This window comes from Pungitius pungitius, chromosome 10, assembly GCF_949316345.1.
Source record: "Pungitius pungitius chromosome 10, fPunPun2.1, whole genome shotgun sequence".
Classification (NCBI taxonomy): domain Eukaryota; kingdom Metazoa; phylum Chordata; class Actinopteri; order Perciformes; family Gasterosteidae; genus Pungitius; species Pungitius pungitius.
Window position 1 is genome coordinate 5,861,492 of NC_084909.1, and position 17,957 is coordinate 5,879,448.

Consider the following 17,957-nt stretch of genomic DNA (forward strand, 5'->3'; position numbering starts at 1 on the left):
CCTTGAGGGGATCAAATATTAACTGAACAAATGTCTTATCAAATATTCTATTTTTTACGTTCACAATCCCCGCTGCTGATTGGCGACACAGTGACAGTGCTCATTCACGTCCGGCAAAAGCCGTTCCTTGAATCCTAAACCGGGCCCCCGAGTCAGACTTATCTGTGGCGGGAGGGGGGGGGGGGGGGGGTCATCTGTCGGGACAGAGGAGGAACAGGAACCATTAGATAGGAGTCTTGCCTCCTCCTGCTCCCCAGGGCCCGGCGTCGTCAAAGCCCCGTTTGATGTGATCCGTCGGCGTGGTCTGCCGCTTATCGTGTCAGCATCGGGGACACGCCGCGGCCCCCCACCCACGCTACATCACAGATGATTGCGATAACGGAACCCTACGAGCATACACCTCACCCCCCCGGACCACATCCATATCTCCCCGTGAACCACACGGGAATAGAAAACTCCCAAAGCCACATCCCGCTGCACATAAAAGTGGATAAAAGGATGAAAGGTTTTGTATACAAACAGTTTAAATAAAGAATTACCGCTAATTGCTCTTTAGCAAGAAAAGAAAGCTACCGCACGCATCTGATTCAGTCATTGAAGCGATCGAGGCGCGCTGCTGATTCCAAAGACCATTGAGATTTCTGCTGACCCTAATTGCTTTATTTTCTCAATGATTCTATCGGCTCTTTGATGTCAAAATAAATGCAGAAAATTGAAGTTAATTGCTATATTTGTGCTCAGCAATGATAGCGACTGTTGTTCCGAAGCAGAGAATAAACACTTGCCTTTAATTAAACATCCCTCCGGACAAGAAGAAACGCTTCTTACAAGCTTTTTTTTTCATCCTCCCTTTATTTACAGACAGTGTGCGATATTTGCCGGGGGGTGGAAAGTGCAAACAAAACAGGAAATGAGGGGAAAGCGGGGAAAAGAAAATTCCTCAAAAGAAGTCCTCTGTCATCGCTGGAATTTTTTTTCACTCCACACTTTTCAGTGACAGAGCGGCACAATAAGTTGCAAGGGTCAGTGGTACTGAAACAAAACGGGGCTGTTCCACTCGGGCGCTGGAACAATAGAAGTGACCCGGTCCATTCTACTCGGTCTTTGGGCTTTATTTTACCATTAAATGCCCAGATGCTGTGGCCTTTCTTTGGGAGAAATGACTGTGGACACCTCCTTCACATTTTCCCTTTCGGGGCCATTTTCACTTCATAAAGCTGCAGTCAATGTGTTTTGTGTGTGGTGAGGAGGGTCTGACACATACTGTGGTGGTCTCAGTCGCTGTCTACATTGGTGGCTCAAGTAGTTCTAGGATTAGGCCTTTGTGTGCCATGAAAAGGTAAAAGAAGTCACTTATTTGGGCTCAGTCAAGCTGCTGATTTCCAACCCCATTTTGGAAATAAGAGAAAGGCTTTGAAATGCGGTCTCTCTCTCTCTCTCTCTCTCTCTCACACACACTCGCTCTCTCTACTATAAATCACTTGTGTCCAGAAAATGCTTTCATTCAGTCATTGCTCCTTTCTCCCTTTCTTGAAAACAACAAAAAAACGCTTCTAAACGTGTACAAAAACAGCAATTCACAAATATAAAGGTCAATCGCAGAAAGCACAGGATGCATAATCTTTGTGGTTTTGACATGAGGTGAGATTCCAGATAAGATTTTTTTTTTTTATGTAAGTTCCCAGGCTCCGTGGAGCCCTGGACTGGCCTGTGTGTCTGAGTAAGAGCAGCCGAGGTGCTGGACCGCAGCATCATCGGAGACCACACATACACACACACACACACACACACACACGGGAAGCTTTTGCTGGCCGATGCTCGCCATCAAATGACCATGTGTGGTATTGCTGAGTGGCCAGTAAGGCACACTCATAAACACACGCACACCCCTACCCACACACACACACACACACACACACACGAATCAACACACCTACATGTTTTCTGCTCTATTCTTTGACAAAAGTGCGTACTCTGAACTAGTGTAGATCTTTTTCAGCATTCTCAACTTTCTCGGGTATTTTTTCCCCACCTTGTTCAAGAAGACAATGGTATTGTCACGAAACCGTGCTCAAAGGCCATTTATGGCACAGCCTAAATTTCCACGCGGTGCGGTCTTCTGTGTTTCTCAGTACAACCCGTGTAACGCCTGGGGCCGGTGCATTCTTCACTCCTTCTGTCACCAGCATGGTGAAGGAGAGAGAGAGAGAGAGAGAGAGAGAGAAAGCCGGTGAAATCCCATCCGAGAGCACTCACGGTTACGTCAGCAGTTCTCATATCCCACAAAGCCCCTGAAAAGGCCTGACACACAATGCGGCACAATATACAGACTCACACAACGATCGACCTGCGTGCGTTTTTAGACAATAGCCACCTCTGCCGTGTGCTTGTTGGTGTCTTCTGTGCACACGTCTCCCGGGGAAACAGTTTTTCTGCTGAAATTGATGATATATGCGCCAGTATTTATGCACGTTTTAAATGCCATCAGCACTGGTGAGAGCAGGCTATGCCCACTTAAATGAAGGGCACAGGTCTTAGCAGGCTCATGCTGACTAACTGAACTGGTGTGGATGGTTTAGAAGACCTATGAATGTAGTTATGGACCTCACAGTTAGTGATGTGACTTGGTCAAGAGCCTTCACACAGAAAATCCTCCCCTGAAAGACCCCTGTCCTCACTCCCCATTGTCTTGCCCTCCTCCTCTGCCCCCTCTGTGAAAATAGAGCCAACCCAGGATTTAAAGGTCAAGTCTGCACAAAAGCAGACAGTGCCCAAAGCCTGAGGTGTTTTTAATTGACATTTCTCTCTTTGTCCCCCGACCATAAAGAGAGAAGAGAAAGAACCTTTTTCCCCCCAATACACTAAATTAGTACTAAATGAGACCTGTAAAAAAATAGGGCTCTGGGGTGTAACCAGGTTCTCCCAGCTAGAGGGAATCCCCTTGTTAGGCGGGTATGGGGGCAGTGCTGAGGGGCCGTGAAGTGCTTACTCCACCATAGAGGGGGGAGGCTCTGGGGCAAATCCCCGCACAGAAGCGGCCTCTTTCCATAGAGGGAGATAAACCAGTTAGGGCATTGTTTATGAAGTTTCACTTTATTCTCCCCTGACAACCATTTAAACAATGACTGTGGGGAAATGTCCCTCCGTGAAAGAGCAACAATAGTCAGGATCAGCAGCTTTTCTGCGCTGCTAATACTTTGATAGAAAAAAAAAAAAAAAGAGTGAAAACCATCCTTCCTGAAAGCATTAAAAGACCACTCCATGAAAGACACCTGCAAACAACAGCAGAAAGCAGCACAAACAAAAGTGTTCCGTCCAAAGGATGCAACCTTTGTGCTCTGTTCTGATCACTTCCCACTTTCTGACTGCCGAGGATGATGCGCTTGTGATGCACTGTATGCTCTTATCCCGATTTACTTTTCAGTTGTTAAGAGCTAGCTTTCCCTGCAATACAGACACATGGTTAAATAATGTTGCGCCCTGTATTTCTCAATGAGACAAGTAATAGCTCATGTGGTGAAAGTCAAACCTGGTTTACAGTGAGCACATACTGTATGTGCAAGTCGGTTTTCAGTTTACTTTCCCTATTTTCAGATGGAGCTATGCGCCTTCTACAAACTTATTATTTTACTCAAGCCATTATTCACCTTATTATCAAAATGAGGGAACCTATAGCGGACAAAAAGCTTTTGTGAATATGATCTTTTGTGCTTTCAGCATTTAAGATGGCTTTTGTCTACTGTGAGATGGGTATCTGCCACAAACATCACTCGGGCATTGTGAAGGGGGGGGGGATTCGTTTTCAGCACGCCTTTGTTCTATTCTTTGGCCCTAACCAAAGAGCCACGCCTGCTCCTCTACCTCGAACTGTGTGCAGCGAACATTTCCTTCTTTGTGGCGCGAGGTGCATGAGCTGGCTCATCTCCGCAGGCTTTTGGTGAGTGGAGATGGCTGTCACGGTGGCAGGGTGGCATTCGGGTAACCCAACCTGGTCGTGTACCAGGGTGGCCCTCGGCTGCCGGGTCCTCTAAAAGGCTGCGGAGCACTGGGTGAGCCGCGCGCTACGAGGGGGGGGGGGGGCTGGTCCCGCTCTGGGTCTGTTCCAACGGACCTGTCCCCCTTTTCCCCCCTCTACCGCCCTTCCAGCTCCTCTCCTCTGCAAACACACCGTACGCCCGCCGCCCGCACTCCTTCTCTTCTCTCGCCCTTGTCATCCCCTCCTTTCCTCCCCCCCGCTGTTTTCCTCGACATCGTTCCCATCATCCTGTGGCCTTTATTTTCTCTCTGGTACCTTTTTAGCTCTCTTCTTAAGTCTCCAAAACACATTCGCTCAAGATGCCGCTTGTGTTGTGTCACACTGAGGAGGCCACGCCCTCAGCCTGTGTGCACACTTTTATTAAATCTGTGCAGGCGCTGGGCCGCGCTGGCGGGTAATCCTACAGTAATTGTTTCCAGATTAGGGGACCCGGACCACAAAGCAGGTTTAGCCAGGCATGAAATGGCCTTCCCATGCTGCCGCGCCAGCGACCGAACCTGGCGAGGTGAGACTCACCTGGATAAAGTCCACGAACGTCCATGGGAGCAAAGAGTCCAGGTAACCGATGTCCTTCGAAAACCTGTTGAGAATTCTCCCTGGGAAAACACAAAGGCACAGATAAGGTACCATTAGCGTAGATAGATGTGAGGCGGACTCACACAATCCAGAGCGCAATTTAGTATTTTGGTTAAAAATATGTTGAGTGTAACATATGAATTATCAGTAGCACCTACCTTATACTTCTCCTATATGACATTTGAAAGAAATGATAATGTATTCTTTATCTCTTCTTTACTCTGCAGCCATAAACCATATACTAGATTTCCTTCTTGTCTCACTAGACTACAGAGTTTCCAAAGTCCCCTTCAACCCAAAAGAAAAGAGTTTATACACGTAGTGTGATATCGAAAGAAAAACACGGGCCTTTCTCGATTGGACAATGACTCATTATTTGTCTGGCATTTTACAAAGACTGCCCTACTCTTGGCTGAATACACACGGGAACCTTTTTGTTTAGAGACAAAGGGCGACAGAAGCTGCGTACCTGCCTTTATGCTCTGACTGGCAGTCTCAGTGACGATAATTGAGTTGCCTCCAATCTGCTCAGGTGTTCATTATTTCGGCTGGTTCTCGACAGGTGCAGCAGCAGCCCTTTATTGTGACTCTTAAAGTAACTTTGCTCCCCTGCTCTGATCCCACAGCACATGAGATTACACCCCAGCTGTTTTTCACACAGTGTGTATTGCAGGGTCAGTGATTGTAAATCCCAACACTACACCACCCAAAGGGGAGGCAAGGCAGAAATGCTTTCTCTATCTCTTCCCCTGAAGGAAGCCCTCAGGCTCTCAGAGGCAGACAAAAAGGACAAGAACGGTGCTGGTGTTGCCACTACAGGCACTGAACCCAAGTTGAAAGACGCGGACGGGCTGTTTAGATCTGTTGTGCACAGCGGATATTGTCAAAGCGCCTCTAAAATGGTGTCATGATGTCAAAGAAACCCAAGGTGACACATCGCTGAGCCAACAGCAATATCTGTCTTCGCCGGATGTAAATAAAGCATCAGTCACGTATTAAGTACACAACCCCTGACATAGTGATAGTAATCGCACAAGCATGTAGAGGAGTTAATCAAGGCTCACAGAAGAGAAGCGGGAGGGGGGGCCTCATTACGGGTCAAAAGACAAGGAACGGCACATTAGCAGACTGTGCTGGTATGGTGCTCTGGAGGCGTGCCGCTGACCAAAAAGTCGCCTCGGAGCCTCCCAGTCAGTCCTGCGGAGGTGGGCCCTGTAATCACCTCTCTCCACGGCCATAAGCAGCTTACAGCTTTATCCAAAACGCCGCTGCTGCCTAAAACATGCATGCAGACGAGGCCGGGCTCCCCATAACAGCCATTGCATAAACCCGGCCAGAGCATTATTCCCCGCAACAATCCAGCAATGCTCCAAATCAGTACTGATTCAAAGTCAAGTGGCGTAAGCATGTTGTACACTTGGAGGCAGGCTAATCTTATTCACAGTGCGAGTGGCCCTTTAGCATACAGACATCCCGAGGGGAGAGTTCATGCAAGGGGGGGTAGAGCTGCTACTATGCTAGTGTAGAATATCGCCGCTTTAGCCTGGAAACAGGGGGGGGGGGGGGGGGGGGCGGCGAGTGCTTGTCAAACTGTTTCTGCGGAAGAGCCAATAGTATTTTATGTCATTTTACTGGGTAAGCCCTAGATGACCTACATTCATGCATATCTGACAAACAATGCCAATAAGAAAATGATATGTTTCTCCGGGTTACATCATCCCGTGGTTCGAGGGTGTTAGAGCAGAGAACATCAGTCAGCTATCAGCTGTTTGACAAGCGGCTCGGCTGACAGAGAGTTTGAGGATGAATTAAAGTCCCTTCTCTGTCCTGCGAGGACTATAGAGGGGATACATTACAGTGCTGCAGTTACACAAAGACATTCACTGCATGGCAATGCCTATGAGGTAAGATCGGCATGGGACAATGGCTTCAATCACTACGGGTGGTTGTCAACAATATCACCTATTGTGCAGAGAGGGGTATAGACGTTTCGGGATATCAGCCGCATTAGTATCAAACCATTTCTCATGGTTGAGGACTCCAGGGGTGATTTGCACCACTTTTTCAGGCTCGGGACACATCAAGCTCTCCCAACTAAGGTGGACCCAAAAAGGTGGAAATATTAGGTGAGCAGGGCCCACCAACCACACTTAAAGAAGTGGAACAGTGGGGTCCGGCTGGGGCAGGGCGTGTGGCAAATCGCTGTTCCCTGTAAACATCAAGATAAGGCGACAGCTCAGAACCGCTCCATGTGTGGGCCCCGGTGCAGTTGGAGCGGCCTTTCAGGCAGGCAAGTGCGATAATGAAGGAATACTGGGGAGGGGGCTGCCAAGGCTGGAGGTGGCACAGCTCACCTGCACTTCCATGAAGGGCCTCGGGGGGCCTGGGGCAGCCTCCCACCGCCGGCGCCTTGCTGCCAATACTAATACATTCTAAATCCATTCTCTTCGCTCCCACCGCCAGGCTCCTGCAATCTCCTCTGCTTCCCTTTCATGCAATTAAATAGTGGAAGTGCCGAGCGAGGGGGAGCCCTATCAGCCACACTGCACACACACGCACGGCTCCATCTCCACATTCAATTTACACACCTCGATATCATCATCCTCTCTGCAGTACTTCTTCCACTTTTGCTCTTAACACTCTTTGCATCCCAGACCTGAAATACAGACGTTCAAAACATGGCCTGTGTGGACACAATTAGAATCTCGAATCACCGACGACAGGAGATCCAATGTTCCTTGCTGAGTGACACCCAGCAATGAGGTGGCCCACCATGTCCATGTGAAAAGGGGGACGCCAGAGGTGTATGTGCGTGTGCGTGTGTGTGTGTGTGTGTGCGCGCGTATTGACTGAAACTCCACTCCTCGACTGTGCTGATGAGCTGAAGCCCCGGCCTGCAGTCTCTGAGGGGATTAGCCCACTCAATGACACTAAATTACAGGGATCAACATCAGCTCAACACATCCACCGCTGTCTGTGCTGCTCTAACTGAATCACATTTGGATGAACAGCTGTAATAAGACTGTGCGTATTGCTCAAACTGAGCAACATGAATATATTAAGTCATATGAATTCATATAGTAGAGGAAAAAGCAATCTGTAGGGTTGTCAAAAGCATCGACGTGTCTTCTTATCAAATAGCATTGTTAGGAAATGTAAAGATTTCAATCAGCCAAAACCCTAACTCGGAAATCAACTATTGCCATACAGCACAAAAGATAACACGGACACATGATGCAAATGGCACAGAGGCATTCAGTGTCTGATACAGAAGAGCTACAATGCCTCTCCATCAAACATAATTCACCACTGATGTACTCTTTTGTTAGAAACTACATTCACAGAATAACAAATAAGACCTTTGTGCAGTGACGCTTGAAATGGTAACCTTTAACTCTGTGGACAGCTATCAAATACTGAGCCTGTTAAGCAGCAGCCCACCTATCACTTACACATGTAAACAGTTGTCAAATCCTTAACAACACACAGCCACACGGTTACAAATGACTCACACTTATTGCGTGAGAGAAGTGTACGTGGAAGCAGTTGCTATGAAAGAGGCAGTTACTCTACAACATGAGAAAAAAAAAACAGAAGCAAAACAATAGAAAAGAAAGAAGAGGGAGAAAAACAAACAGAGGAGCTGATAATAGCCGCGTTTTTTCCTGGTCATTTCGGTTCGCTTTTACTCAAGTAAATGAATGAAAAATATAGAGCAAATGCAGAAAAAAACATGTAAATCACTATCGACATCGAGGTCGTGCTTAATCTACTGCTGACTGGATAAAGGAAAGCGAAAAGCACTTTCTGGGACAGTTGTGTACAAATCCAGTCGCACACAAAGTGATGTTTGGCCGCCCGGAGGCCAAACTGTAATGACTGGACTGGTCATACATTGGTCACTGATAGCAGCACGAGAGCAATCAGATAGCAGTGTCTGTTAAGCCTCTCCTTTGATGGGCTATTAAACAGATTATTATATTATTCAAAGTGTTTGTCCTCCTCCCGTGCGTAGATTACCAAGGAAGGCACGCCCAGATAAGGCTTCAGGTAGTCCAATACGTAACGCAACGGCAGCATTAAAGACAAAAGCCAAAGATTAAGACCTATGGTGTTTGCTCCAAACACAGCTTTGCAAAGGAAAGCTTTGTCGCTGCACCCACTTCTAATGCCAGAAGAAACCGCAAGCTCCTGAACACCCTCAAATCATATTTAGACTTGTGTTAACAGCTTATAATGAGTCATTATAAAAGAGACAACGTTCCTTCCTGCTGAGAATTCCCACCCGAGCTGATTGTGTTGTACATGCATGTCGCTATGAAGAGATTAGGCTGAGTAATTATCTAAAGTTATTAAAGTGGGCCACTTGACGGTTTACTTTGGAAATGAATGACACATTGCACTTAAATAACTTCACCTAATTAAAAGGGGACGTTAATTTAATTGGGACCACGCAGTTGTAAGGGAGAAAAATATTTAAAAATAATTTGAAACAAATCTCTAAATACGCTCACATTTTTTGTTGTTTTTACTTAAAACGGTTGTTTAAAATATCCCAGTAAAAGGAAAGAAACGACATCCGTCCCCAAGCCAAGATCGTCGTATTTGAAAGTGTTTGCACACTTGAAATCGTGTCCATCTGCCTAATCCATTGACCCAGCAGTTACAGCCTGCAGCGCTAACAAAATAATCAAATCCTAAGGTTTATTTTACAGCGTCACAAGACAAATATATCTGTATTTACACATGTCTGTAGCCCAAACACAACGCTGCCAAAGATCTAGTGCAAACAGTATTTATTCAGTATGATCACTTGCTTTTTGTTTGGGCTCACAATACAAAGATACCATTCTATTTACAATTTTAGAATACATTATGGCTTCATATAAAGTCATATCACAAGGCTTTTTTGACTCAATTGGCCTCTGGGATGCACAGACGTTGCCTGCCAGCAGCGACTTTTGTGAGTTTATTCAGGATTAGAAATAAAACCCGAGAAATTCAACAAACTTTTAATAAATGCAGATCCACGTTGTTATCAATTCTGATTATTTTCTATCAGTTCTTCATTCTATTTATAGGTAAATTACACAAACAGGTCAATAATATGACGATATCATGAAATAGTTGATGAGAAAACAGTTATTTGTTATTTTTTTTAATTGGAACATTTGATATTTGAAGTTGTCATATTTCTAACTTGATAGCAATAATACACTCTGTAGTTTTAGAGCAAGCATATTATGGATGTTTGTGAAGGTGATCAAAACAGCCCAAAGCAGGTAACAGTCTGCTCTCTAGTGGTGAGATGTCAGCACAATAACTTCCACAGAAGCTTCCACTGGGTGTTTGAATCTCATAATAATTTCATCATTCTTGCACAACCTTGACCATGTTAGAATTATTTAATGAGCTATCAACCATCTAAAATTAAAACTTGATGAGGAAATGAGCCACTTACCGATTGGATTGGTATCAAAAAAGTGCACCGGGGTCCGAAGGATGGCGTTAAACATGCCGTTGTGTAGCGTTTGGGCCGAGCTCACCAGGACATTAAAGAAGACCAAGCTGCGGAGGAAGCCAAAAACCACCGAAGTGGTTGTTAAACCTGTCAAAAGCACAGAGAAAAGATCTATTAGCAAACCAAATTATCAAATGAAAGCATGATTGTGGATGTCCCATGGTCAGCTATGCATTTAAAGTCTCATCGTGAGTGATCCCAAAGTAGAAATATTCCACTTAAGTTTTTCCATCCATGATTTCTTGTTGTCTTTAACGCTGATCTATCACTGTAAAGACAAAGCCTGAAAGAGTGAAGAGCCAGGGAGTCACAAGGAGACAATCAGAGCGATGCAATAGCAGAGAGCAAGAAAAGGCCCCGCTATCTCGCCCGTACAGCTGAGACCCGGGTACACATACAGCGGGCCTCGAAGGCCTTGGGCCACAGCCAAAGAACTGTGGATCTGTTCATTGAATGGCTGGCGTATTCAGAGCCTCAACAGTACATGAAAAGCAATGTGCGCGCTCAGTGGGCTTCACCTGCGTAAACACCTAGGTACAGGTCAAGGTCCATCTGCTGAGGGAGGCTGCCATTGAGGTGCTCTGTCACATTGATGTGCTTCTGTTCAGAGGCCCTGCAAGTCAGTCACAAAGGAACCGAAAACCCACAAGGACAAATAAACACGCAGCGAATGAAAGCACACTGCAAGGCGAAGGCACAAGCCTTACTATCCTGAGGCACAAGGTCAGTTTCAACAAGTGGCTCATAATGCCAAGAATAACAGTTTGGTTCAGACGTCTTCTCTCCAATCATCAAGTATTTATCGGTTCCCAAAAAAGTGGTTAAGGCTCAGAAAACCTGTTATCCTCAAGCCTTTGTGGTTTCCTTTTTGTGTTTTTAAGGGTGTAAAGCAAGAACAAATCTCACCAGCAAGCGAGCCACCAATCCTGAAGGACAAAGGAAATCTAAACAAGGAAAATAAATGATTTCATGAATAAACATTTATCGAGACAATTTATCACACCATTCAATATCATTTAAAAATGAAATTATTGTCAAAAATATAATTACACGTTGAATGTCAAATGGATTGAAGAAAATGGACTCACGTGTGCTATGGCGTTGAGTAAAATGAGGACCAAGAGGACCAGGGAGTTAGTGCCTGCCCTGAAATACTTCACATACATACGTAGGCCAACGTTTCCTTCTGAGCGCCTTTCCTCCCCCGTTGCGTGCCCTACCTACAGATAGACACTAGTGTCAATGCCACCTCAGACCAGGCTGCAATGAGCAGCAGGATAATGGTGAGCACCTTCTGCCCTCTAGTGGCTGATAGAAGGCAAAACAAGCCTTTCCATTTGAATTTATGCTTTTCAACTTGATAAGAAACTGATTTTTACTACTTAAAGTACAAACACTTGATTGATTCACATTTACATACCGCTGCGAGTGGATCCGTTCCCTCGATCAAAGAGTACCGAGAGGAGGAGAGGGAGGACGGAGAGGAGGACGGAGAGGAGGACATAGAGTTGTCAGAAAGTGTGTGTGCGAGGCGGGGCACCGTCCCAGAGATGGGAGTCACACCGTGCCTCTCCTTCTCCTGGCCCTCCTCCTCCTTAAGCAGGGAGGTGAAGTCAAGCCCAGAGCCTTGTAACTCACTGTAGGTCCCACGGGCCACCATCTGACCCTGACAATGATAGATGGCACAAGAACAAACAAACAGAACAAGGCCCCTGTTAAAATAAACAATGAAAACAACATCTACAGTGTGTGAGATTAGATTTGTTTTATTTACAATTAAAAGCTTCCAGAAAGACTAATCATTCTACAGCCCTTGAGCAACAACTGATTAAGCAACCTTTAAGTCAAAGGGTTTTCTTTTGATATTCAAAAAAGTTACTGAACTTACTATGGGATGCAGCAAGACATTATTGCAGAATTATACAACATATACTGCACATGATGATAATTACAACTATTGGAATTTCAAACGTTAAAAGAGAACCAAATATGGTTTTGGCTTTGAGGGCTTAAGATTCTGTTTCATCACCACCTTACACACAACACAACCTTAAACTACACACACCTGCTTTAAGACGACAATTTGATCTGCAGCCTTCAGATACTGTAGCTGATGAGTGACCAGGATACGAGGCTTCTTCCTCAAAAGTCCACAAATGCACCTGAAGAAAACAAATATTGCTATATAGAAATGGAAAAACTCCAGATTTTTACACCCGACTAACCGTGCATTGCGTTGGGTTTCTCCACTTAGTGACGAGACTTACTCTTCGAAGAGGTGCCTTCCCACCTCAGCATCCACTGCGCTGAGTGGGTCGTCCAGCAGGTAGATGTCGGCATCCTGATACACGGCTCTAGAAATACCCACAAGCGGAGGTTACGCCTCTGCCACTGGCAAACAAAGAGGAGCGTTGCAGGGCGGTGATTTAGCGCACCTTGCTAAGCTGACCCTCGACTTCTGTCCCCCGCTCAGATTGGCCCCTCTGTCTCCGACCATCGCCAGGTCGCCGCCTGGTAACAGGTCCATGTCCTGAACAGGGTCCAAACGCAACCCGTACCGATCATTTACAAAACAAATGGACCCGCCACAAACTCATTTTTATAATAACTGTTGTCACCTTCTTGAGGGCGCAGGCTCTCAGCACTCTATCATACTTCTTGGGGTCGAGCTCTTTGCCAAAAAGGATGTTGCTTCGAATTGTGCCGGGAAAAATCCAGGGCTGCTGAGAGACGTACGTCAGCGCTCCTTTGACCTTGACCACGCCACTTTCCTGACCCAGTTCTCCCAGGATGGCGCTAAGCAGCGAGGACTGACATGCGCAAACACAGAACCGGGTCTGAGATTTGAAGAACAACTTGAGGAGCTCACAATCACTTTCTTTCACTGAGGTACTGTAGCAAGCTCGTACGGAGGAATCAGCGTGAATGGAGAACGTTTTATGGCCGGTTTCAAGTCCTTTGCGGTAACCCTCAACTAAAGGACGCCCTCCTCCTGCCTGAGTACTCACTAACTATCTAATATCTGCTCAGATACGTCAGGATACGTTCATGGCAGAGTGAAGGAATCTTGTCCTCAGGACGAACTGAACGCTACAACTGACAATATTACATTGTCAACGTTTAGTTACCAGTTAACAAGTCTCAGAGTTACCATCGCGTATTCTCAGGCCGCTTAGACTGACCTTTCCAGCCCCAAAAGGTCCAATTACTGCCAGCAGCTGCTCCGGCCTCACTGTGAAAGACACGTTCTGTAAAGTTGGAGCCTCCAGCATCTGTAAGAGAAAAAGTAAATGAACCGAAACGTGTGTCATATCGACATCGTCATCATCATCAGAGGCGCCTCGCAATTAGCAACACTCTTCATCATCACTTAAGACCCCCTCGGGGGACAAAGGTATTGTCTACCTGATGCATGCACAGATAACAGTTCTTACCATACTCCAGTAGCACAATAAATCCTCAGTCTTCACAATACAGTCCTTATTTTCTGCCACGGCACTCGCCAGAGGCCGAGGAGCCACTTCCTCCAGCAGAAGGAAACTCTGAATAGAAGAATGGCGTCCAGATTATTTGTTTCCATTGACGAGGATCAACACCCGCCAGGTGTAAATATTTACCTGAATCCTTCTAATGCTGACGAGAGAATCAGAGACCTTCTCTACGGCAAAGGGAAAGAAGAGCGTGATGGTGAGTCGGACCGCCCCGTAGAGGGAAACAGCCATGAACACTCTGCTGGCAGACAGCTGGTTTCCAGTCAGCACGTAGATGCAGACGGTGATGAAGACGATGATCTTGCTGGCCACGAAGAAGGACGCCATGTTCAGGCCACGCAGGTAGGAGCTTTTCATGATCTTGGAGATTTCCTTTCTGTGCGAGAAGGAGACGCGTTGTCAGAAAAAACACTTGCTCGGGGCAACAGGGGCGTTTGTTTTTATACGCGTACGAAGAATGAATGCGTTCATGGTTGGAATGAGCGCCTCCCGGGGGGGGGGGGGGGGCGGCCCTCTTCCACGGAGTCCACCGCGCCGCGTGTTTCCGCGGTAGCCCAGAACGGACAAAACAAACGCTATCTCAAATTCCCATTACCTGAAGGCCAGTGTCTCTCCGTGGAAGGGGAGGGGTGAGAGAGGGACATTCAGTTGGTTGACTAAATCCTACACACTGCTGAGAGGATATTACAAAGACGTGTTAATAGATGTCGGTGGAATTTGGTAGGAGGAGGGGCAGGTTGGGTTCATGCTGTACCTTCTGACCTCATCCACCGACGCGGCGAAAGGCTTCTCCCAGCCGTACATCTTTATGACGCGGATCCCAGAGATGACTTCACTCATCGTACGTATCCTTTCATCCGTTAAGGCGGCCGTTTCGGCCCTGAAACAAGCGGCACACATGGCAGAAATCGCACCAGCGCAACACTGCAGCGCAGGCCTAATGGCAGAGGAGCGAACCATCTACAAACCTGAGAGTAGAGAACAACTGTCCGAACATAGTCTGTACCGGCATCAGGACGAAGAAGACCGCCATTCCCGCAAGGCACGACGGGCCAATCGCATACAACAACAACAATGTCACAGCTGCTGCTTGTAGAGGACCAATCCACAGAAAGTGCAAATATAAAGTTAGCTGTAAGAAAACAATGTTTTTTGGTATCAACATGTGAAATGACCTACTTTGTGACAGAAGAGTTTGGCAATATCGCTCAGCCTTAGTTATACATTGTGGTCAATAGATACTTTCAGATGATTACCTCGTCAAATTTGTTGACATCGTTGGATAAGAGGTTCACAATTTGTCCTGTGGTGGTTTTGGCCAACGCTTTGCTGTTAAGACAAAGAGCCTTTGCAGGAAAAAAAAAAGGCGTTAAAACAAGTTATATAAAAACCACAGGAATATGACAGGATGATATGAGGAATATGAAGGAGACATTTATGCACACACGCACCACATGACGACTCACCTTCCGATAGATCATGTGGCACATGGCCACACGGATCTTCATGCCTGCTCGCTGGACGTGGTAGAAATAGAGGTGATGAAGGACGGAGAGGCTAATGGTTGTCAAGGAGATGCCTAAAGCGAAGCTGTAGGCCTCGTAGACTGCAGCTGTGTTGCTGGCTTGATTATTCTCAAAGAACTCAATTATCTTCCCGAGCAGCACCGGCTGAATGACTTTGATAACTTCCTGATAGAAAAGCAGATGGAAGGTGGCTGCGTGGGTTCAATGCATTCACACGGTTCTTTGGAGACGTTTGCTTTAGCTGTGAGACGACACTGTACCTCTATGAAGATGTAGATTCCAATGAGTGCGTATGGTCTCCAATAGCACTTAACGAGAACTTTGGAAAGTCTGGGGGGGTGCAGATCTTTGGCCGCCTGTTGAACCTCTCTGTTCCAGTGACTTTGAAAGGGAAAAGGAAAAGCAATGATTAACTATGCCTCTATTTGGTGGCATATTTTATTTACAGATGTTGGTGTCTGCCGTTCAACAGTAGAATATTTACTGATTCTGCAACATAATGAAAAAATAGATTTCCAGCTGTTGCATTGGACTGAAATCAAATTTGATCTGATTTAAGACTTAAGAACTTTGCTGTCATGATTTACTCACTACTCCTGCTGTAGAATTAACTATTGGTATGTGACATCATCAGCTACTTCGACCATACTCTCCCATCTAGATTCCCAACCATGGCACAGCCGTATGGCGCAGCTTCTTTCTGGTTCTCTCTAGCCCCAGCCTTGAATTGTTGGAGGTGCTAATATTTTTTAATTTGTCACACTTTGGTTTATATGAATTCGGTATACAACTCAAGTGAGAGTTTGAGAGGTGCCGTCTTGTACCAAGCACAAAGTGACACCAAACCCTTTAAAGGGTCTGTCCCCTTTCTACGATGCATCCAGGCTGAGAGGTGCCAGGCCTGCAATAACCGTAAACAATATACGATTCTGATCTGAACCTGAGCAGTGTGTTATATGTGCTTTAGTAAGGGACGGTTCATATGAAATACCCCGTGCTAACAGCTGTGCATTGTACAACACCATCTCATTCTAATAGGTAGACTATCCGCTTCGTCTCATCGGTTCACAGGCTTAATACAGAATAAAGTTTCACCTGTTCACTATATGGTGGGGAATTGGATTCCTGTACCTCAGAAACCATTGGAAAGTCGAGGAACATTTTTCAAAACACGAAGGCGATTCATGTTGGTGAGAATGGGAGATATCGTAAAAGACATTATTCAATGTCGTACCATTGTAGCTCCTCCCCGAGTCTGTGTGAAGCGTCCTCCGGCAGAACTTCATACACGTCGTCTTCTTCCAGTTTCCTTTGGTACCCAATTCTGAATAAGGGATTCAGCCAACTGGAGAGAAAGAAACATACAAGTATGCTCAGTAGTCGAAAGCTCATTGAACACGGAAATAAAGGATATGGAAAGTTTTCAAGAGAAGACATGAATGCAAACCGTAGATTGAAGTATTCGACCTGTATGAGCTGGAACACTAACACACAGTTTAACTCCAGCGTGGCCTCCACCACCTTTTTCTAATGGACTTGATTCACAGTTCCTATATCATTACATTACTAGGTGCCAGAATGCTTACAAAACATCAATATGAGAAACCAATTGCAAACAGTATGGCCCAATATACATATATTTAGGGGAATTTTGCAAATGTCCCCCCCCCCCCCCCTGGCAAAAAAAGTAATTATTATCCTTTAATATCCAGTTTCTTTACTTTGTCTATGTTGAGTTTAGTGCCACACAACTGCAATCATCATTATAGTAACTCCTCTTACTTCTCTAACGGGGTCCCTGTGTGGGCACAGTGTGTAGTCCACACTGTGCCCACACTGTCCCCACACGATAACGCGCGGAGGGACGGAGGCTCGTCAGCTCCTCGCGTCCCGGGCACAGCGCGTCTTTTGAATGAGCACAAAGTGTCGCACACGAGAGCTCTCCTTTCAATTAACGTCAGACGGGGCCGTCACTGCGGGCCGCTTTTCTTACCAGAAGAAAATCTTGGAGAGAAGATTAGCTGAAGACGACGGATTATCCCTCGCCTCCTTCCGCAGTGGTTCCATGGCCCCCATCAGTGAACGCAACCTGAGGACTTTCTCTGCAGGCTGGGTGGCAGTGTGTGTGTGTGTGTGTGTGGGGGACGGAGGAGAGGGGGGGGGGGTCGACTCAGAGCAGTAAAACCCCTGACGGAACAGCTGCAGTTAACTCCAATACCTGCCAATATCACTCCTGCAGACGTTGAGGGCCGGATTACCTCGGCTCATCTGTCAGGTGAGCGGGGCGGAGCGTAACCCCGCCTCCCGCCTGGGGATTGGCTGATGGAAGTGTCCATCATTTCCCAGGCGTGTTGAACTTTTTCCCTTTTTTAACACGGATGAGCACGTAAAGGCACTGAGGTTAAAATAATATTATCCACGTACCGGTACTGCACATTGCAGATGCCAAAGTACGGTGTATCTCGTATTATAATATATTAAAAAACATACATTTTTCTTCTATTAAAAACATTTTCCACTTGTTTTTCCAGAAAATTGTCTTGTTTAGAGTTATTGCTGTGAATTTTACCTAATTCATTTTTTCATTCTACCCATTTTGGAAGATTGGAAACTTTCTGTTGTTGACCTTGAAGACGACATACCTCTTCATTATTCCAGGAAAGAGTGAATTCTGCAAATTGTTTTAATCAATCAAGTAAATAGTACAATATTTGGATATTTTTGTTATCATAATGTCAGATCAAAACTGACACCCTTCACGGAAAGTCAACAGTGAATGTTCTCGGATTGGCCGGTAAAGGTTAGTC

General features: G+C 46.0%; 1 protein-coding gene across 1 annotated transcript in view; it reads right to left on the reverse strand.

Annotated features, from left to right (window-relative positions):
- Nucleotides 1-17,253, reverse strand: part of LOC119229359 (ATP-binding cassette sub-family C member 4-like) — a 39,701-nt gene extending 22,448 nt beyond the window's left edge. Inside the window, exons 1-20 of the mRNA XM_037489650.2 lie at nt 17,144-17,253; nt 16,385-16,495; nt 15,411-15,531; nt 15,091-15,315; nt 14,881-14,970; nt 14,593-14,756; nt 14,379-14,504; nt 13,751-14,000; nt 13,568-13,675; nt 13,316-13,405; nt 12,752-12,943; nt 12,569-12,663; nt 12,401-12,487; nt 12,199-12,295; nt 11,554-11,799; nt 11,222-11,353; nt 11,040-11,077; nt 10,652-10,746; nt 10,074-10,220; nt 4,553-4,632 (exon numbers count right to left, since the gene is read on the reverse strand). Of these exons, the coding sequence (XP_037345547.2) occupies nt 4,553-4,632; nt 10,074-10,220; nt 10,652-10,746; nt 11,040-11,077; nt 11,222-11,353; nt 11,554-11,799; nt 12,199-12,295; nt 12,401-12,487; nt 12,569-12,663; nt 12,752-12,943; nt 13,316-13,405; nt 13,568-13,675; nt 13,751-14,000; nt 14,379-14,504; nt 14,593-14,756; nt 14,881-14,970; nt 15,091-15,315; nt 15,411-15,531; nt 16,385-16,495; nt 17,144-17,226 (2,577 nt within the window). The 5' untranslated portion in view covers nt 17,227-17,253. The remainder of the gene's footprint in view (nt 1-4,552; nt 4,633-10,073; nt 10,221-10,651; nt 10,747-11,039; nt 11,078-11,221; nt 11,354-11,553; nt 11,800-12,198; nt 12,296-12,400; nt 12,488-12,568; nt 12,664-12,751; nt 12,944-13,315; nt 13,406-13,567; nt 13,676-13,750; nt 14,001-14,378; nt 14,505-14,592; nt 14,757-14,880; nt 14,971-15,090; nt 15,316-15,410; nt 15,532-16,384; nt 16,496-17,143) is intronic.
- Nucleotides 17,254-17,957: the final 704 nt, after the last annotated feature.